At 44.0% G+C, this 21,535-nt stretch overlaps 1 protein-coding gene, 1 long non-coding RNA gene and 1 pseudogene across 4 annotated transcripts; 2 read left to right on the forward strand and 1 right to left on the reverse strand.

The window, feature by feature from the left end:
- Nucleotides 1-1,340: 1,340 nt before the first annotated feature.
- On the forward strand, nucleotides 1,341-7,843 carry LOC139578507 (receptor activity-modifying protein 1-like). Of its 3 annotated transcripts, XM_071406214.1 has the most exons (6): nucleotides 1,341-1,652; nucleotides 2,502-2,564; nucleotides 2,937-2,987; nucleotides 5,135-5,170; nucleotides 5,430-5,601; nucleotides 5,864-7,843. In XM_071406214.1, exons 1-6 carry the CDS (start codon nucleotides 1,586-1,588, stop codon nucleotides 6,111-6,113), a joined length of 639 nt encoding a protein of 212 aa, XP_071262315.1. In that variant the 5' UTR covers nucleotides 1,341-1,585; the 3' UTR covers nucleotides 6,114-7,843. The 3 variants fall into 3 exon arrangements, with proteins under 3 accessions (XP_071262315.1, XP_071262321.1, XP_071262309.1); XM_071406220.1 differs by lacking the exon at nucleotides 5,135-5,170; XM_071406208.1 differs by lacking the exons at nucleotides 1,341-1,652; nucleotides 2,502-2,564; nucleotides 2,937-2,987 and adding an exon at nucleotides 4,364-4,816.
- LOC139578520 (uncharacterized) lies at nucleotides 2,382-3,946 on the reverse strand. The gene is made up of 2 exons (XR_011675567.1): nucleotides 3,629-3,946; nucleotides 2,382-2,789 (listed from the first exon to the last, which is right to left on the reverse strand). It is a non-coding gene; the product is annotated as an uncharacterized lncRNA (long non-coding RNA).
- Nucleotides 7,844-18,335: 10,492 nt separating the features above from the next.
- Nucleotides 18,336-21,318, forward strand: LOC139562105 (keratin, type I cytoskeletal 13-like; annotated as a pseudogene).
- Nucleotides 21,319-21,535: the final 217 nt, after the last annotated feature.

Here is a 21,535-nt window from a genome sequence, read left to right on the forward strand (position 1 = left end):
TCTACACTTATTGAAGTGGATTTAATAAGTGACATCAATAAGAGATCATAGCTTTCACCTGGATTCACCTGGTCAGTCTATGTCATGGAAAGAGCATGTGTTCCTAATGTTTTGTACACTCAGTGTATATCCGGTCTATATGAATAGACATCCACACCTTTTTGACAGCTGAAGTCTAGCAGGCTGTATTTTTGTGTTTCAAAGAAAGATATTTGTGTAAAGAATGCAACTCAGAAAAATGTCCCTGGAGCGTACATATCCATTCTGGCTGGACTTGGAATTAGTAAATTGTTGAGCTGACATGATACTACTCTAACCCAATGATTTTAGGTCAATGTCAGATGAATTTGAGGGACCAGTTTACAACTAAACCATTTACTTCAGAGGCTGAAATATGATGTTTTCAACCACATATAGCAAAAAAAGATAGTCAATTTGCTCAAACCATTATTGAGATTGTTTTAACTGTTTATCTGGTCTGTGGTGATTTAAAAGAATCCACTGTCTGGCCCATTAATTGAAACATGACTGAAACTGGAAAGGAGTCAAAGGGGACTCTATATCATTAACATACTTTACTCAACCAAAACAAGAAATATAACTGCCATCTGTCAATAACAAAACCTTTTCCATAGTTGAACAATCCTCTATATTATCGTTCACCCAACTTCGGATATCTTGGTGTAACTGCTAAGGTGTTGGTTTGACAGTTGTTGGACCAGGGCTGTGTCCTGGTCGGTGCTATGCCTGAATTCGCTACACTGGTTCAGCTTAAATAGTTCAGCTGCAATGTGATTTATAGTTTGCTCAACATTTGGGCATATTATTGTAGCTGAACCAAAATGAATCTCCAAGTTGAATTGTATGTTCCCTCAACCTAAAATTTAAAGTTGAGTGAACATACAATTCAACTTGAGAATTTATGCTTGTTTTGCTAATATGTAAAAAATAAAGAAAGTCGCACACTCTAATTATGCTCCAACCGACATTTCAACGTCGTTGATAATATGCCCAAATGTTGAGCAAACTGGAAATTGTATTGCAGCTGGTTGCTGTGAGTATTTTAAGTTGAATCAACACATATAGAATAAAAATGGTTTTACAGTGTATTGGGACACATATTAGTCTGCAAATCAGTTTACTCACAGGATTTGAGCAAGTGAGAAAGGCCACAGGGTCATCAGCTAGTCAGCAGTCTATTTTCAAAACGAAGACCTTCAGTGACTACTGTACAGATGTCTGTTCCTTCCAAACTGAATGTCTAATAGAGTGTGAGGAAGCATAGAAGAGAGAGAGACACAGAGAGAGAAACTAGGAAAAAGAGTGTGAGGGAGAGAGCGAGAGAAAGAAAGAAAGAGAGAGAGCAGTTGAGTGAGAAGGAGAGAGAGAGAATAGGAGAGAGATGGATTGTATTGTAAGTGGTAGTGGGCTACAGTAGCTCTCCCCTTGTCTGTGGGAACCCGCCCAAGCCGCCCATCCTAGGAAACGAGAGCTTCCTGTTGTTTTATAGAGCTTTCCTGCAGAAAGGTTGAGATATGTAATCTGGGTCCACCAGGGAAGAGGAACAGAGCAGTGTCAGGCAGAAATGAAAGCCCCTAATCCGTCTCCCGTGTCTTCTTCTTCCTTCTCCTTTCTGACTCTTCTTCTCTGGGGTAAGTAGATGATTTACAGAGTACTATGTGTATATAAAGACGGCCAGAGGTATGGAGAAGTATGTTGAACTACTGAGAGAAAAAGTATGTAAAATATTGCCCTAGATTTCACCTCTTACAGTAAGTGGAATGCTTAGAAGCTCACGGTGAAGTAAGGGATTGTAGTAAGAGCTTGGCAGATCTAATATTAGATTATTGTTTTAAGTAGCCTAAACTAAGTGATTTTGATTTGTTAAAAACATTTTCATGCTCCAATGTTGAAGAAACAGAGGTTAAATATAGGTATAATGATGTTATGGATCTGGTGTCTTTCTCGAAGATTTTAAGCAGATTGTTGTTCTAATTTATATGATCGGTTTTTACCAACAAATACATAAGATAATGTAGTTGAGATAATCACGGTCTTCACAGAACACAATGTTACAATAACCGTTTAATAAGGAACACCTCAACTTTAGACTAAATTTCCCAGACCAGATCACTCTTCTTCAAAAAACAAAACAAACCAAGTTATTCAAAGACTAAATTAAATAGTTTGTGTTTGAGGAAATGGCTGAACTGTTTCAGACTTTATTCAGAGAACAAAGGGAGGATACACTCCCTGCCACTGACCAGCTCTCTCTCTTCATTCGTTTCTCTTTCCCACTCCTCTCTTTCTGTCTGTCCTATATGTTCATCAGTCTTCTATATGTAAAAAATACACATCTGTCTACTCATTTCTGTATTTCTACTTGCTTGTGTTTGTCTTTGTTTATTTCGCTGACTGTGCACGTGTGAGAATGTGAGTGCACACCTTTCTGTAAAGAACTCTCCATTGACATTGTCCCTGTTTCGTGTCTGTCCCTGTAGCACTGAGCTCTACAGCAGCTGGCCTGATAGGACATTATGAGGCGCCACAAGTTACCACACCAGGTAACTGACTAACTGTTGCCCTCTTCTCGTGGTCTCTACATCAACTAACACAACTCATCTATGTCAACTAGTGTTAAATCCCAAGGGAACAACAACACATGTTTTTGTTAGACTGTCTTCACTTTGATGTGTCCAATTGGGGTCCCGTTGGGGTCCCGTGTGGCTCAGTTTGTAGAGCATGGCGCTTACAACGACAGGGTTGTGGGTTTGATTCCAACAGGGGACCTGTACAAAAAGTATGGAAATGTATGCACTCACTACTGTAAGTCGCTCTGGATAAGAGTGTCTGCTAAATGACTATAATGTAAATGTACTGATGAATACATTTACATCAATAGTTTGATTAAACAGCATGTTATTCTCATCAATTAGGTTTCACTTCACGGCATGACTCAACAACATATGCAAACTACCAATACCACGGTAAGTTACCAGATTAATTGACAACTTTTTAGGCAACAATTTAACTCCTATTTCACAATATTGGTATTACACAACATAATGATCACAGATGGATTATGTTGGAAATGTTTGTAATGGTGTAACACCCCATTAATGTTCTAAACAAACATTACCATCGAGGTTTGTCCTTCGTCAGCTCTACCGCGCAACGCTTTGATGTGAAATGATATTTGAATCCATGAGGGACTCTGTTGGACAAGCACTGTAAACACATGGGTTCAGAACTGAACTGGCCAACCTCTTAAAAAAGAAGAAAAGACAACCCGAGATGCAGCTCTCTGCCAAGAGTCCTAGGCTTCTAGCATAACGTGAAGCCAAGACAAACCTGTGGGGAGGTCCCCAACAATGTGGGGTTAGCAGCAGCTGACACAAGGCCCATAATTGTCTGGGGTCAAAGGTTAACTGAAACCTAGTTACAGGCAGCCTCCCCACCTGGTCTGCACTTCCTGTATTTGTTCACCATTCGCCCCATGTGATGGATGTGTTCAAAACAAGAACTCTAGAGTTGTGAAACAACTGGAACTTTGGAGCAGCTAGTCCCCCTTCACTGTTCCTCACCCTACGATTTCCTTTTTCTCTCTCTCCGCTCCCCCCCAACTCACCCAACTGTGAGCTCCTCCTCTGCTGAAAAGACACATTTCCTGATGTCATTACTAAATCAAAACCGTTGCTCAGCGAACAGATGTGTTCAGGGGCCCAACCACATTGTGTAGCATAGATTGTCCTGAGAATACATCTTCTAAATCTTTTTAAAGTCACTTTAAATGTTATTATTTCATCCCAGTAATCGAACAAAGACTTATTTTTGAAAAACTTCCTTTTTGATAAGAAGCTTGAGATATGAATCATCGTTTTAGTGATGATGAAGAAGTGGTCTAATGCGTTGTCTTTGAGAAGCAGTATGAAACGGAGACAGTAGTCTGCTGAGGTAACAGTCATGCAGCTCCACATGGCTCAAGGTACTACATAAAGATCCAGGAGGAGTTCATCCATATTCCCAGGCTTATCCTATAGTGTGAACGCTGAAAGTTCTATTGCGTTGGAGATTTGCATTGCTTGCCTGTGGCTGTGGGGTAGATAGAGAGTAGGTCTTTGCAAACAGCTGGCTGACGCTAATAATGTCTTCCAGATAAGATCACATTAATCCAGATATGAATCCACAGCCGTCTGCACAGCACACCCGTGCGTAGTCATGATTACATCCACCCTAAACGCCCTGGTCCTAAATGTTTACTTGTGTTTCCGATTTGGCAGAGGCAGCTCTCAAGGCAAATAAATCACAAGCTGCAAGTCGGCCAGGCCTTTGACTGTGAGAAATGGAGACTAAAAAGCAGAACTAGAGTTAAAGAGTAAAGGGTTTTCAGATGTGAGTCCAGCCCAACTTGGGTGTGCTCCCTTTTATTTGAGAGAGAGAGAGAGAGGACAGTCTTTTGAGCCTCCACCCCTTTAAAAGGCAAGACAGTCCTAAAGAAATGCACTGGAGAGGGGAAGAGCTTGCTGCCAAGGCGCAGGGCAGACAGACAGATCCTCGAGGAACATCTGGTTACCTAACCGCGGGTAACACCGATCTGACATCTGGTAACCGAGGGTAATGCCGTGTCTAGCTGCATTACAGCAGACAGCAGCTTTCACCCGTCTAGTTTCTTGTTATGCCTTGCAGGGCTCGGTGTTAGAAGTTCAGGCTCAGTCTAGATGGTCGTCAGTTAGTAGGGGAAACTCTCCTATGTTCACTTTCTCTGACATGAAGGGAGTGCTTGTTTTCTTTGCGGTGCTCCTCTCTGTTCTTTCTGGTGAGTGTGTGGGCTCGGCCCGGGCGGCAGCGAACGCACGTCTCGCGTTGCTGAACATTCAGATTGAGTTGCTGACACGATGTGCGGCAGTAAAGATAACATTCATTGCATGCTTCGTTTCGATTGGGATCTTAAATGTTACATTGATCATTTGAAAAACTTTTTTAGAAGATTTGATCATTCTTTAAAAAAGATGTTGAATGACACAGCTGTTCAGTCTGTCTGTTTGAGAGGCTGTTTTTAACAGACATTTCTGTTGTGATTACAACCATTGGTCAGTAAAATGTATACAAATGTATTGTCATTTTCTCTTCTTAGACAACCTCGAAAAGAGAGGAGTTTCCAGTGGATTAGGTGGGCCATTATTACCTTTCTGACTCTACGTGTAGGCTATTTAATAGTGTTGAATCAGAGGTGACACTGCTGTTTCTGCTTGCTGTTAAATCAACATAGGATTAGACTGGGACTTGTTAGTAATAATGTGTAACCATGAATCTTCTAGACATTCTTACAATCCTTCATTTTAAGGATTCATTTTTGACGATTGCATAATTTTAAAGAACTGATTTTCTAACTTACAGTATTCTCTCTCTCTCTTTCTCTTATTGTACAGGTTGTGGGAATAAGTATGTTAACTGTGAAACCTATTGTGACATTTGTGTGTATTTTCACACAAGGACGGAGTGCTACGCGACCTTATTTAAGGAAACCTGCTACCGTCCTTTTGTAGGTGGCATGGAGTCATTAAACAACACAGACTGGTGCAACTGGAACAATGTGAAGAGGTAGGCCTAAATGCTTATTTTAATCCACGTATTATTCTGTTTAATTTATTTCTGATCCAACTTATCATGCCATCGGTCTTGCATTATCACATGCTTAGTTCAAACAGTAGTTTTGAGAAACCCAACACATAGTCAAGTGAAATCAGAGTTAACTCATTTATTAATGATAAATCCATACCATGAACCTCTTAATAATGTCTTTCAGAGCACTTAATGTTGCCCTCTCTTGTACTAATAGTACCCCTCCTATCCCTCTCTGTAGGATGTATAACACCTTCACCATGTGCACGGAGGAGATAGCAGAGTGTCTGCTGATCCCCTGGCCCAACAGGATGGTGGAGAATGAGTTTGTAAACATCCACTCCAGGTTCTTCCCGGACTGTCCCAACGAGGCGCTGAGCGACCCCCCGCCAAGCATCGTGTTCGCCCTGGTGATGACCCCCATCTGCCTCATCCCCATCATGGTAGTCCTGGTGGTGCTCAAGACCAAGAACGGAGATGGCAGCTCCTGATAGGACGTCCTGGATCAGTCCTCATCCACCCTGCCTCACCTTCATGTTCAGACTCACTCTCTCCATCCCCTGAGGATTCAAGACTGGGGCCATTGACTCAACTATTTTACAGAGCACTGCTTATCATCTTCCAGCCACTGATGATTGGCTTAGCTCTGTGGAGTCCTATCAAAACAATATCACAGCCCAAACACCTGACACATGACCTTTATGGATGCACTGATACAGAATGAGTTGTACCACATGAGCATCGTCCAAGGATACAGGGGTTCAAGAAAGGGTCCGTCAGTGTTGTGTAGAGTGTCAAGTCAACATCCTCAGGGTTGCTTCTTGAAAACTCATCCTCTCCTCATTCGTCGATGCTCCTCTAACCAAAAGTGGTGACAGCCATGTAAATGTTTCGACTTCCTACACACCTTAGGAAAGTATTTAAGATAGTAGCGTTCATGGACTTATGTCATTCTTGACAATCCATTCCATGACTATCTCCATCCTTTCCCAGATGTGAACCCTAACACCGATTATGCTAAAATAGTTACATTCTTTACAATATTTTTATTTTATATAGTGGAATTCCTACCCTCTGGCTGGGAAAACGTGAGTCTCGCATTGCTGGACGTTCCAATTGAGCTGATAACCAATGACAAAGGCATTCTGTTTGAGGAATTCCCACTCTCCATTTACTCTACACTCATAAAAAAAGGTGCTAACTAGAACCTAAAAGGGTTCTTCGGCTGTCCTCATAGAACCCACTGAAGAACCCTTTTTGGTTCCAGGTAGAACCCTTTTAATAGAACCCCTTTGGGTTCAAAGTAGAACCCTTTCCACAGAGGGCTCTACATGGAACCCAAAAGAGTTGTGCCTAGAACCAAAAAGGGTTCTCCTATGGGGACAGCCGAAGAACCCTTTTGGAAACCTTTTTTCTAAGAGTGTAGTTATCCATATAGGATCTCCATCATGTTAATTTCTGTATGTAACTACAGAACAAAATGTGATGTACCCTCTCACCTGGTAGCTTTCCTGTCCTTGAATGTGTTTTGTGTATATTGGAGAGCCCTCTTTGCCCCCGAGTGTAGGGTTAAGAATGTATGCGGTATGGGGTGGGTGTAGGAAGGCCATGATGAAGGGGTTTGGCCAAGCATCAGTCTGTGTTGGGGTCAGCAACTAGACACAATGGGTGGGTAACCTACGCCCAACATGTAGTCTATAAGATCTGTTTCCAGGAATTGTCTATTTCCCAGCATTAAGGGCCCAGCGCCTCAATCTCTCTCTCTCTCTGTCTCTCTCTATCCCTCTTGACAATGACGGTCCCCACTGTCTCCCATGATGAGCCAGTCGACGCATGCCTGAGAGTTTAATCAAGCATTAGATCAAAAGACTACAAACATTTGGTCTTCCCCCCGGCTCAGTGTAGCAGTGAGCACTGACTGAAGACAGAAGGAGAAACAAATGTCTAACTTTCCTCTACTTAAACGGTGTAAGAACTGTTTGTTTAATTTTTTATTATGTTGTCGTGAATGACACTGAAAGCATTGAATTGCATTCAGTTTCAGAAACAAAGAAATATGTACGCTTATGTATTGTATTTCTGCTCTTACTCTGGTCATAAGACTTACTGGACTTTGTACTGTCTGTGAGAGGGGTGTGGGTCTTAGTCAAAGCATAGCCTCTTTCCTTACACAATGTACTGTATATAATTTTATTTTGCAATTAAATATACTAAAGCCAAATGCCTAATCACTTGACTTTATTTTGTACGCTACGGAAATGGATTGCAGAAATAGATATTGTATTTTTGTGAAGTCTCCTAACTGGATCTAATTGGTTTAAACCCCTTGCCTTAATGGAATGCACAGCTGATAAAACCATGGATGATTCATCAAGTTTTTACTCATTTAGACCCAGTGCAGAGATGGGTGTTATTGTGAAATCTAAATAGACCCTTTGCCCCTTCACCCTATAGGGCACTCTTGTAGATAAAATAAAAATAAAAAGTATTTACCCTGTCTTGTGACTGCATGGGTGGTATTTTCACCATTCTTTAATGCAGTCCTACAAGAGTCCATTGAAGCTGTTTTACTCACAGAACATAGCTTGTGTGTTTCTGTGTGAGGTCTCCTCTCTAAGGAAGAAGTGACAGCAGCTGTGTAATCCCCACCCTTATCTGGCATAGACAAGACTGTTGGGTGGACCTCTGTGTCTGTCTGGCTGGGTGGGGTGGGAAAGTGTGTTTGATGGCCCTCTTCCTCTCTAGAAGTCAGGTCATCCTCACCCCCGCCCTCCTAGTGACCTCACCCACCTCCAGTGTCACTCTTCAGGTCCCAGTGAGTCCAAATCATAGAATTTGAATTCCTAGAATGGACACTCCCATGGTCAGAGGGCATACTGTATGTCCATTCTGTGAACTATATGTGTATGGTCATAGCACACCTTACCATGCAGGACCAGCCAATTAGAGCTTCCCATGTGTCTGCAAGGACCCAATATGCAGAGATCTCATAATACATGCAGATATATACATCAGCTGCTGGCTTCCCACCTCTCCTCCTTTTGCCTTTGCTCAGGTTTTTGCTCCAACACCAAGCCATCGTGAGGTGTGTGTTTGTGTCAGCGGTTGTAGGGGTCATTAAAGAGACATGAGCTTCAGTAGGTGGATGATTGGAGAACGATTGCGCTCATAGCCTAGAAGCTCTACAAGCCACCCTCACAGCAGCTGTGAGAGAATACAACAGAATGGGGCTGTCTGTTAACATCCCAAAAACAGAGGTCCTTTGTCAGGTCATCTGATCCTCCACCTGAACCACCAGCATTCTCCATCTCAGACTCTTCACTTGCCATTGTACCACACTTTATATACCTTGGAAGCAGTTTTTAGCAACAGCAACCTCCAACTAGACACCAATGTTGCAGTCTACCAGGCAGTGTGTGTATCTACAGTCCTTTATGGATGTGAAACACGGACAGTCTTCAGTCGACATTTAAAACAACTGGAGTCCTCAGTTGTTTTAACAATGTCTCCAACGCATTTTGAAAGTGACCTGGCAGGACCGTGTTTCACACTTAGAGATCCTGCAAAGAAACAAAAGCAGGAGCGTTGAGGCGTCCATCACCTACCAGCAGCTAAGATAACTCAGCCTTGCCATCCGGATGCTAGAGGACCGCCTTCCGGGAAAGATGCTGCACAGACAGCTACAACTGGGCCGTCGCACTGGGCAGAAAAAGCACTCTAAAGGATCCCTTGAAGACCTCACTAAAGAAGTGTGGGGTAAACCCTGCCTTCTTTGTTGCCACAGACCATTCCATATGGCGTGGGCTCTGCCAACAAGGTGTGCAGTTGGCTTCGGAAAAAAAGGACTGAACGGGCCATTGTGTGCTCTGACTGTGGCAGACAGTGCATACCACATCAGATTATACAGTCATCAGCAAACCCACAAGCAGTAGTAGATGTCTTCATCAAATGCGATGGACTACCTTAAGCAAAGTAAGTAAGGAGTCATTTAAGAGGCTTGCTTGGCTAGATTACTTGAAAAAGTGATTTCTTTCTTCTTGCAAAACATTGCCCTCTAGAGGTTAGTCTCTCAAATAACATTTCAAAGCTATTCCATCCAGATGTTCAACATGATTGAGACTTATTGACACTTACATTAATCTGATTTAGTTTTAATTTGCACATTTCTTAAAAAAGAAATCATGCAAAAAATAAGTTACAAATGTCATTTAACATCAAAGAGTGAAATTAGTCCCTAATTAGTCCCTAATGTGGATGCTGCCTCAAGCATGGGGGAGATCTTCTGCATGGCCGCTATCGCTGCACTTTCAGCAGCCCAGAAACCCAAATACATTTTACCTGCTCCATCATGACATCACAGATCAACCAATAACGATTCTCCAAAATAACCAATCCAAACCGCTGAGTTGTCAACACTCCAGTGAAGATGCCTTATATCATAACAGAAGCTTGCATTTGTGGATTCTAGAGTCTCTGGGAGCAACTCATCTGCTAGAGGGAGTGAGGACAACATTTTCTAAAACCTTGTATAAATCAACAAAGTATCTGACATTGTAATCCCATTCATTGTTCTGGTTTTAAATGGTTAAAAGTGCAGTGATAATAGCACATTTATTTATTTTTTATTTCACCTTTATTTAACCAGGTAGGCTAGTTGAGAACAAGTTCTCATTTGCAACTGCGACCTGGCAAAGATAATGCAAAGCAGTTCGACACATACAACACAGAGTTACACATGGAATAAACAAACACACAATCAATAATACAGTAGAAAAATCAATATGCAGCATGTGCAAATGAGGTAGGATAAGAGAGGTAAGGCAATAAATAGGCCATGGTGGCGAAGTAATTACAATATAGCAATTAAACACGAATGGTAGAATGTGCAGAAGATGAATGTGCAAGTTGAGATACTGGGGTGCAAAGGAGCAAGATAAATAAATAAATAAATACAGTATGGGGATGAGGATGAGGTAGATTGGATGGGCTATTTACAGATGAGCTATGTACAAGTGCGGTGAGCTGCTCTGACAGCTGGTGCTTAAAGCTAGTGAGGGAGGTAAGAGTCTCCAGCTTCAGAGAGTTTTGCAGTTTGTTCCAGTCATTGGCAGCAGAGAACTGGAAGGAGAGGCGGCCAAAGGAAGAATTGGCTTTGGGGCTGACCAGTGAGATATACCTGCTGGAACGCATGCTACGGGTGGGTGCTGCTATGGTGACCAGTGAGCTGAGATAAGGCGGTGCTTTACCTAGCAGAGACTTGTAGATGACCTGGAGCCAGTGGGTTTGGCGACGAGTATGAAGCGAGGGCCAGCCAACGAGAGCATACAGGTCGCAGTGGTGGGTAGTATATGGGGCTTTGGTGACAAAACGGATGGCACTATGATAGACTGCATCCAATTTGTTGAGTAGAGTGTTGGAGGCTATTTTGTAAATGGCATCGCCGAAGTTGAGGATCGGTAGGATGGTCAGTTTTACGAGGGTATGTTTGGCAGCATGAGTGAAGGATGCTTTGTTGCAAAATAGGAAGCAGATTCTAGATTTAATTTTGGATTGGAGATGTTTAATGTGAGTCTGGAAGGAGAGTTTACAGTCTAACCAGACACCTAGGTATTTGTAGTTGTCCACATATTCTAAATCAGAACCGTCCAGAGTAGTGATGCTGGACGGGCGCGAAGGTGCGGGCAGCGATCGGTTGAAGAGCATGCATTTAGTTTTACTTGTATTTAAGAGCAGTTGGAGGCCACGGAAGGGGAGTTGTATGGCATTGAAGCTCATCTGGAGGTTAGTTAACACAGTGTCCAACGAAGGGCCAGAGGTATACAGAATGGTGTCGTCTGCGTGGAGGTGGATCAAAGAATCACCAGCAGCGAGAGCGACATCATTGATATATACAGAGAAAAAAGTCGGCCCGAGAATTGAACCCTGTGGCACCCCCATAGAGACTGCCAGAGGTCCGGACAACAGGCCCTCCGATTTGACATACTGAACTCTATCGGAGAAGTAGTTGGTGAACCAAGCGAGGCAATCATTTGAGAAACCAAGGCTGTTGAGTCTGCCAATAAGAATGTTGTGATTGACAGAGTCGAAAGCCTTGGCCAGGTCGATGAATACTGTGGGCTGCACAGTATTGTCTCTTATCGATGGCGGTTATGATATCGTTTAGGACCTTGAGCGTGGCTGAGGTGCACCCATGACCAGCTCTGAAACCAGATTGCATAGCGGAGAAGGTACGGTGAGATTCGAAATGGTCGGTAATCTGTTTGTTTAGCTGACAACTCTACCAAAAACCAGATATTGTTTTTCTATTGGAATTTGGTTATGCTTCGTGATAACACATTGGGAATTCAACAAGCTTTTCGCTGGCTTTTTGAGTTCACGAAAATGGATCGCTCCTACAGACAGTGAGTCAAGTGGCCATGGCTTGCTATATAAAGCAGGCAGACAGGCTTTGAGGCATTTAGTTCGATTGAATATTATAATGGGGAAAACGAGTGACCTAAGCGACTTTGAGCGTGGTATGATCGTCGGTTTCAGGCGCGCCGGATCCAGTATCTCAGAAACGGCCGTCCTCCTGAGATTTTCACCCATGACAGTGTCAAGGGTTTACTGAGAACGGTGCAACAAACAAAAAACATCTAGTCAGCGGCAGTCCTGTGGCTCAAAACAACTCGTGGATGAGAGAGGTTGAAGGAGAATGGCAATAATCATGCAAGCTAACAGGCCACAGAGAGACAAATAACGGGGCAGTACAATAGAACAGGGGTGTGCAGAACGGCATCTCGGGACACACAACTCGGTCCCGGATGGGCTATTGCAGTAGATGACCACACCGAGTTCCACACCTATCAGCTAAAAACAAGAAGAAGCAACTTGAGTGGGCAGGCGATCAGCAACACTGGACAATTGGGAGTGGAAAAACATTGCCTGGTTTGATGAATCCCGGTTCCTGTTGGTTCATGCTGATGGCAGAGTCAGGATTTGGCGTAAGCAACATGAGTCCATGGTCTCATCCTGCCTGCTGGCGGTGGTGTACTGGTGTGGGGAATGTTTTCCTGGCACACATTAGGTCCCTTGATACCAATTTAGCAAAAAATAATTCTGACACATTGTAGAATCCACACCCCGAAGAATTCAGACTGTTCTGGAGGCAAAGTGGGGTCTGGTGAGTGTAGGTTGTAATCTCATTGATCAACGTCTGAATCAAATATTACCCAATTGTCCACTTTGAAATGACTTGGTGTGCCCAGTCAGTGGGTCATCACTAATTCCATTGCCCTTATTTAAATTGGGGATTGTTTTCCTGCTTGGTGATGGAAAGTCTACAAACCTGTCAACATACCAGCCTACGTATTGAATACATGGAATTAGATTCTGATGATACCAATGAATTAATCCATGCACACAATGTGCTAATTTCCTTTTTGATCAGAAACAATATTTGATTTGATGTGCATTAAATTGTTTGGTAAAATATGCATAAAGGAAAGTAGTTGCACCTTTTAATAGTTGTTTTTCCTATTTTGATCATCATGATGTATTTTGATCATCATGATGTGTCTGCATTGAAGATCTATGGATTACATCGGATGCAGACTAACTTTCTGATTCTTTCAGCTTGACCCAAGAGGCACGGTTGTGTTATTCTTTTTGCAGGCAGTCTTGTTCTTTTGATAACGTATTATCATTATGGTTTTGATGAATGTATTTGCTGTTTTGAGAAAGCATCTACATTTTGAAAAGACATTTGCTGTTATGCAAAAGACCACAGAGTTCCGTGCCTTGTGTACACTGGTTTGAAGATCGACGACGTTGTTCAAATAATGCTGTGAGACGTCTCAACGTGCAGATTAAAGTGAAGGCATTCAAGTCAAGTGATATAGAAGAGACTTCTCCAGGGCCTCATCGTTTCCTAGATCTACTGCTGACATAGGCTGACATGTCGCTGGCGGCTGTTCTCTTCCCCCTGCTTCCTTCCCTGGGAAAGGACCAGAGCGTTATGCTACAAAGCAGGATCAATAAGTTACCCCGCTGACTTTGATAAACAACACAAAACAACAATAGATTTGATGTTTCCTTCAGAAAGCTCAACTCAGACATGTATATTTGATTGTTGATTCAATTAGACCATGCTTATTCGAATCGCATCTTTCCAAAAAAAATACAAAGCTGGCTCAAGTCGTTAATCCATCTCATCCATATGGTGTACACACCTCTCTGTGGACCCCGTTCACTTACGTAACACCAGTCATATCTGACATATACTTGGATTCATTTAAGCTTTTCAAATCCTTTCATTTCACATTGGGGGGATAACAGCTTAGTCTGTAAACATATCCAAACAGATCCAACCATGTGTTTTGATGCGATATGCAAATGATGACATTAAGGTTACCAATTGCATTAGGGAACTAAATATGTGACTAAATAGGTAGGTACAAGATCACAAACAATGTATACATTATCTGGGTATTTGCATTTCAATGCGAGTTCAGCCATAATTGGTCTGTGGGATTGTGCCCTGTTTATTCTGGTAAGAACTGGATCACCGACTGTCTCATGGTGTGTGTGGGTCAGGATCGGGATGGCCTGAACTCGATAGAATGGGCAAACTGCAGTAACTGCAGTCAAAACACAGTGGAACAAACCCAGAGTGCAGTAACTTCACTTAGTAACTTAAGTTACTGCTGTTTGCCTAGGTTTTTACTTGGATTTTGTAGTTACTGTAAATTTGACACTCCATAGTATTTTCTCTGAAACTAAATATAATTTAACCAGGACACAAGATAAAACAGATACTACAAAATCTGATTTCGGTCTTAACTCAATTTTGACCAAATGTGCAGTTACTGCGGTACAGTAGTGTCAGTGGAGGCTGCTGAGGGGAGGACGGCTCATAATAATGGCTGGAATGGTGTCAATGGAATGGTACCAAACACATTAACATTGTGGTTTCCATGTGGTTGATACCATTCCATTGACTCCATTCCAGCCATTACTATGAGCCGTCCTCCCCTCAGCAGCCTCCACTAAGTAGTGTAAACCTATGACCCTATCATTCTTGTTTGCACGTCTGGACATACAAGAGTGGGAGGAAGGGGTGAGAGGAGGGGAGGGGGTGGCATGTTTCTGAGTGAAAGAGCTAGAGGACATCCTGCAGATGGGCTGACTAGCTGACAGATAGGACTGAGTGGCAGAGCATGCCCACTGGGCACAGACGTCAATTCAAAGTCGATTCCATGTTGGTTCAGCGTAATTTCATTGAAATTACCTGGAAACAACATTGATTCAACTAGTGTGTGCCCAGTGGGTGGGTTAGGTCGGGGGGTTAAGAGAAGGAAAATCCAATGCACAGAACAGAGATGGGATGGGCAGTGGTGTGTATTGATCTCCTGTCTGTCTTGCTGTTAGAGGATCAGTCCCAGACAGAGAGCTGGCGTTCATCATTTAGCCAATGTGAGGATGAGAGAGCTATGGAAATACATAGCGAACTATTGAATATCAAATCAAATGTATTTTATATAGCCCTTCATACATCAGCTAATATCTCGAAGTGCTGTACAGACACCCAGCCTAAAACCCCAAACAGCAAGCAATGCAGGTGTAGAAGCACGGTGGCTAGGAAAAACTCCCTAGAAAGGCCAAAACCTAGGAAGAAACCTAGAGAGGTACCAGGCTATGAGGGGTGGCCAGTCCTCTTCTGGCTGTGCCGGGTGGAGATTATAACAGAACATGGCCAAGATGTTCAAATGTTCATAAATGACCAGCATGGTCAAACAATAATAATCACAGTAGTTATCAAGGGTGTAACAAGTCAGCACCTCAGGAGTAAATGTCAGTTGGCTTTTCATAGCCGATCATTAAGAGTATCTCTACCGCTCCTGCGGTCTCTAGAGAGTTGAAAACAGCAGGTCTGGGACAGGTAGCACGTCCGGTGGACAGGTCAGGGTTCCATAGCCGCAGGCAGAACAGTTGAAACTGGAACAGCAGCAAGGCCAGGTGGACTGGGGACAGCAAGGAGTCATCATGCCCGGTAGTCCTGACGCATGGTCCTAGGGCTCAGGTCCTCCGAGAGAGAGAAAGAAAGAGAGAAGGAGAGAATTAGAGAGAGCATACTTAAATTCACACAGGACACCGGATAAGACAGGAGAAGTACTCCAGATATAACAAACTGACCCTAGCCCCCCGACACATAAACTACTGCAGCATAAATACTGGAGGCTGAGACAGGACGGGTCAGGAGACACTGTGGCCCCATCCGATGATACCCCCGGACAGGGCCAAACAGGAAGGATATAACCCCACCCACTTTGCCAAAGCACAGCCCCCGCACCACTAGAGGGATATCTTCAACCACCAACTTACAATCCTGAGACAAGGCCGAGTATAGCCCACAAAGATCTCCGCCACAGCACAAACCAAGGGGGGGGCGCCAACCCAGACAGGAAGATCATGTCAGTGACTCAACCCACTCAAGTGACGCACCCCTCCTAGGGATGGCATGAAAGAGCACCAGTAAGCCAGTGACTCAGCCCCTGTAATAGGGTTAGAGGCAGAGAATCCCAGTGGAGAGAGGGGAACCGGCCAGGCAGAGACAGCAAGGGCGGTTCGTTGCTCCAGAGCCTTTCCGTTCACCTTCACACTCCTGGGCCAGACTACACTCAATCATATGACCTACTGAAGAGATAAGTCTTCAGTAAAGACTTAAAGGTTGAGACCGAGTCTGCGTCTCTCACATGGGTAGGCAGACCATTCCATAAAAATGGAGATCTATAGGAGAAAGCCCTGCCTCCAGCTGTTTGCTTAGAAATTCTAGGGACAATTAGGAGGCCTGCGTCTTGTGACCGTAGCGTACGTGTAGGTATGTACGGCAGGACCAACTCGGAAAGATAGGTAGGAGCAAGCCCATGTAACGCTTTATAGGTTAACAGTAAAACCTTGAAAACAGCCCTTGCCTTAACAGGAAGCCAGTGTAGGGAAGCCATCACTGGAGTAATATGATCAAACTTTTTGGTTCTAGTCAGGATTCTAGCAGCCGTAATTAGCACTAACTGAAGTTTATTTAGTGCTTTATCCGGGTAGCCGGAAAGTAGAGCATTGCAGTAGTCTAACCTAGAAGTAACAAAAGCATGGATCAATTTTTCTGCATCATTTTTGGACAGAAAATGTCTGATTTTTGCAATGTTACGTAGATGGAAAAAAGCTGTCCTTGAAACAGTCTTGATATGTTCGTCAAAAGAGAGATCAGGGTCCAGAGTAACGCCGAGGTCCTTCACAGTTTTATTTGAGACGACTTTACAACCATCAAGATTAATTGTCAGATTTAACAGAAGATCTCTTTGTTTCTTGGGACCTAGAACAAGCATCTCTGTTTTGTCCGAGTTTAAAAGTAGAACGTTTTCAGCCATCCACTTCCTTATGTCTGAAACACAGGCTTCTAGCGAGGGCAATTTTGGGGCTTCACCATGTTTCATTGAAATGTACAGCTGTGTGTCATCCGCATTGCAGTGAAAGTTAACATTATGTTTTCGAATGACATCCCCAAGAGGTAAAATATATAGTGAAAACAATAGTGGTCCTAAAACGGAACCTTGAGGAACACCGAAATGTACAGTTGATTTGTCAGAGGACAAACCATTCATAGAGACAAACTGATATCTTTCCGACAGATAAGATCTAAACCAGGCCAGAACTTGTCCGTGTAGACCAATTTGGGTTTCCAATCTCTCCAAAAGAATGTGGTGATCGATGGTATCAAAGGCAGCACTAAGGTCTAGTAGCACGAGGACAGATGCAGAGCCTCGGTCTGACACCATTAAAAGGTCATTTACCACCTTCACAAGTGCAGTCTCAGTGCTATGATAGTGTCTAAAACCAGACTGAAGCATTTCGTATACATTGTTTGTCTTCAGGAAGGCAGTGAGTTGCTGCGCAACAGCTTTTTCAAAAAAAATTGAGAGAAATGGAAGATTCGATATAGGCCGATAGTTTTTAAAGGGCTATGGGAATATAACCTTTTTGCTTAGTTACATGCAGATCGTGGGTCAATGTTTAAATGTAATTCAGTAAATAGCCTACACAAGCCACTATTTAGTAATTGTGAAATGTAGTGTATTGGCCTTGCAATAAGGGAGGACAGAGGAAAGGCAGAGAGAGAGAGAGAGATGTTACTCATCCCAAATATGACAAGTTAGCAGAACACATAGCAACCAAAGGGAAACAGATTTGTTTTTATTTCATAGCCCTTTAACATGGACTCTGGAAAAACAAAGATACTCCCAGCAGGGTCAGAGTGTATGTCTGATAGAGAGAGAGAGAGAGAGAGAGAGAGTGTGTGTGTGTGTGTGTGTGTGTGTGTGTGTGTGTGTGTGTGTGTGTGTGTGTGTGTGTGTGTGTGTGTGTGTGTGTGTGTGTGTGTGTGTGTGTGTGTGTGTGTGTGTGTGTGTGTGTGTGTGTGTGTGTGAGAGAGAGAGAGAGAGAGAGACCCTGTGATCGTGAACATGAAAATACAGAGATGGCTCAAGGCAGACCCCAGTCAGCACATTCCACATGCCCATTAATAACAGTGTTTCACAGAGAGACCACAACTGCACCCCGCTTGCCGTGCATCTCCCACCAGAGACCATGCTTCTAGCGGTCTCTGAAGTCATCATGGCCACAGTCTCCATTCGCGGTAGCAGCTTCTCATTGGAGTCGGGCTATGCTCAGGAGCCTCCATGGGGAACTTCAACTCCTCATGCTCTGATATGGGCATGTCCATGATTTCCGGGAGGTCTGGAAGTGTGTACACAGGGACCAGGGGTAAGGGGATTGGCATCTCCTCCACTACAGCCTCCTCCTCTGCTGGTGGGGGCCGATTCACCTCCATGGGTGGGGGCTTGAGGTGGTGGAGGGATGATCTTCCGTTGCTTCTCCATGGATGGTGGGGCTGGAGGAGGCAGAGGAGCGCCTGGGTACGTACCTGGAGAGGGTTGCCACCCTGGACGAGGCCAACACCAAGCCGGAGCCGCAGTTCAGGGAGCGGGGGCTCAGCCACGTCAAGGTCGACACCAGGGACATCAGCACCCATCGACGAGTTCCACCCCAAGGTATGTTCCTTGTAGGTTTACTATGATGGCCAAAACATGCATGAATTAAGATGGAGAAAACTCACAAATACTGATGGACTTTGTTGTGTTACTGTACATGGCATTAATATAATTTGTGAGTGCTGGTCGCCTTTATTCATTAAACTCCCAGGTTACAGCAGCCGCCAGCCAAGACTTTTGCAATGCACAAGATTAACTAGAGTATCTGCAATTCCTTTCTGCATTTGCTGAGCGCTGATGCATTCAATACATATTGTGACATACGCAAAATAACATTGGCGTCATGCCAAACTATTTAATGATGAAATTGAAAGGTATCTCCAGTGGCGTGAGATAATATAACCTGAAACCTGATACTTTTCTCTGTGTGAAGTTCTTGGCAACCAGCACTGTAGTGGCTGAATTGGCCCTACCGGTGGATAACACCAAACTGGCTTCAGAATCCAGTGAGTCTAACATCTAAGCTATTAGCAATTAGTTACCCTTTTTACTCAAGATTGATCTGAATATTTCAGGAATGAATTAAACAACATTATTCCATAGCATTACAATTGCTGAAATGTCAGATATCATAGATATATTTATATTATAATTTGATCAACTGGAGTCCAAACTAAGTGTCAACCACAAGGTTTGAGAGTGAGTTTGGCCTGCGCAAGTCTGTGGAGGCTGACATCGGGGGCTGAAGAGGATGCTGGGGGAGATGTCCCTGGTCAGGAGCGACCTGGAGATGCAGCTGGAGGACCTGAAGGAGGAGGTGGTTTACCTCAAGAAGAACCATAAGAAGGTAGATATCTTAGTACTGTAGGGTAGCCTGGTCCCAGATCTGCCTGTGCTGTCTTGCCAATTCCTATGCTGATACTACTGTAATGTTGTTGTTGATGTTGTTGTTTCCTAGAAGACCATGTGGTTCTGTGCCCCGATGAGTGGTCAAGTGCAGGTGGAGGTGGACGCGGCCCCGGCCCAGGACTTGACCACTGTCATCACTGAGATCAGAGAGCAGTACCAGGGCTTGGTGTCAAAGACCCATAGAGAAACCGGGGCCTGGTTCAAGAACAAGGCAAGGGGACCCTTTTCCTGTAGGGTGCACTACTTTTGACCAGGGCCCATAGAGCTCTGGTAAAATGTAGTGCACTATGTAGGGAATAGGGTGCATTTGGGACGCTACCATAGTGTATGACTACAGGGACCTGAATACATAACATTTCAAGATTATTATTTCTATTCAAGAAATAACAGTATTGATCATTTTTATTATTATGTTTTCATATCATATATTTTATATATGTCTTATATTGATGAAATGTTTATTCATGAGTTAATGATTTTGACCTGTGTGTGTTGGTTACCTCAGGCTGAAGTGGTGCAGCAGGAGGTGAGCTCCAGTACCGAGGTCCTGCAGACCACCAGTGTAGAGCTGAAGAGCTCCAGTACCGAGGTCCTGCAGACCACCAGTGTAGAGCTAAAGAGCTCCAGTACTGAGGTCCTGCAGACCACCAGTGTAGAGCTGAAGAGCTCCAGTACTGAGGTCCTGCAGACCACCAGTGTAGAGCTGAAGAGCTCCAGTACTGAGGTCCTGCAGACCACCAGTGTAGAGATGAAGAGCTCCAGTACCGAGGTCCTGCAGACCACCAGTGTAGAGCTGAAGAGCTCCAGTACCGAGGTCCTGCAGACCACCAGTGTAGAGCTGAAGAGCTCCAGTACCGAGGTCCTGTAGACCCCCAGTGTAGAGCTGAAGAGCTACAGGACCGAGGTCCTGCAGACCACCAGTGTAGAGCTGAAGAGCTCCAGTACTGAGGTCCTGCAGACCACCAGTGTAGAGCTGGAGAGCTCCAGTACTGAGGTCCTGCAGACCACCAGTGTAGAGCTGAAGAGCTCCAGTACCGAGGTCCTACAGACCACCAGTGTAGAGCTGAAGAGCTCCAGTACCGAGGTCCTGCAGACCACCAGTGTAGAGCTGAAGAGCGGCCAGTCCACCGCCAGAGACCTGGAACTGGGGCTGCAGTAAAGTGGCATTCCAAACCCAACCGATGTAGAGTTCCATAGTAAGGTGGCACACCCAGCACGGAAGACTTAGAACATCTTGGATAGAAGCACTTTAGTTTCTCATTTACCTATCACATTATAAGACTCTCAGTATGGACCCTATGATTTGCTATTACAACATGCATCATGTTAGTAGGCCTAAAGAGTTTCAAAACAAGCCACAAACGATTTTTACAGTGCCAAGGATCACTTCAGCTAAAGACAGCGCAAGTCTTGCCCCTCACTTGTCTGTTGTAGGGATTGAACATACATCTATTTGGAAAATAAAATGCAAAATGACCTCCAGAAAGAAAGTGTTCAAGTCAGACTTAACCAAAAAGGAATGAAGAATCAGAGTTCAGCTCAGTTCTCACTGTGTGTCTGTGGCCCTGCCCTTGTAGAAGGCTCTATGGAGGGGAACCTTGCGGAGATGGAAGCTTGCTACGGAGCTATGATGGTCAGCCTACAGGCGTCAGTGACAGGTCTGGAGAGCCGCTGACCCAGATCAGGGCAGACACAGAGCGCAGCTCCCAGGAGTACCAGGCCCGGCTGGACATCAAGACCGCAGGCTGCTGAAGGGAGGAGACATTGGGTGAGCTGACCTCTCAACTCTAACCCCTTGACTCTCAGTACGACATCAGTCCTCCTCCTCTCTGATGAAGGCTGTCTTGAGGATATTGTGTTCTTTGAAATCTGTTATCATGAGATTTTGGTTCATTGTGCTGACATTTGGGATTTTTCAAAACTTTCTCCTCCTCTTTTCTCCTCGTTTTTGTTCAATGGCAGCTAACTATCAAGTTAGA

Source organism: Salvelinus alpinus, chromosome 1, assembly GCF_045679555.1.
Source record: "Salvelinus alpinus chromosome 1, SLU_Salpinus.1, whole genome shotgun sequence".
NCBI classification, from domain to species: Eukaryota; Metazoa; Chordata; class Actinopteri; order Salmoniformes; family Salmonidae; genus Salvelinus; species Salvelinus alpinus.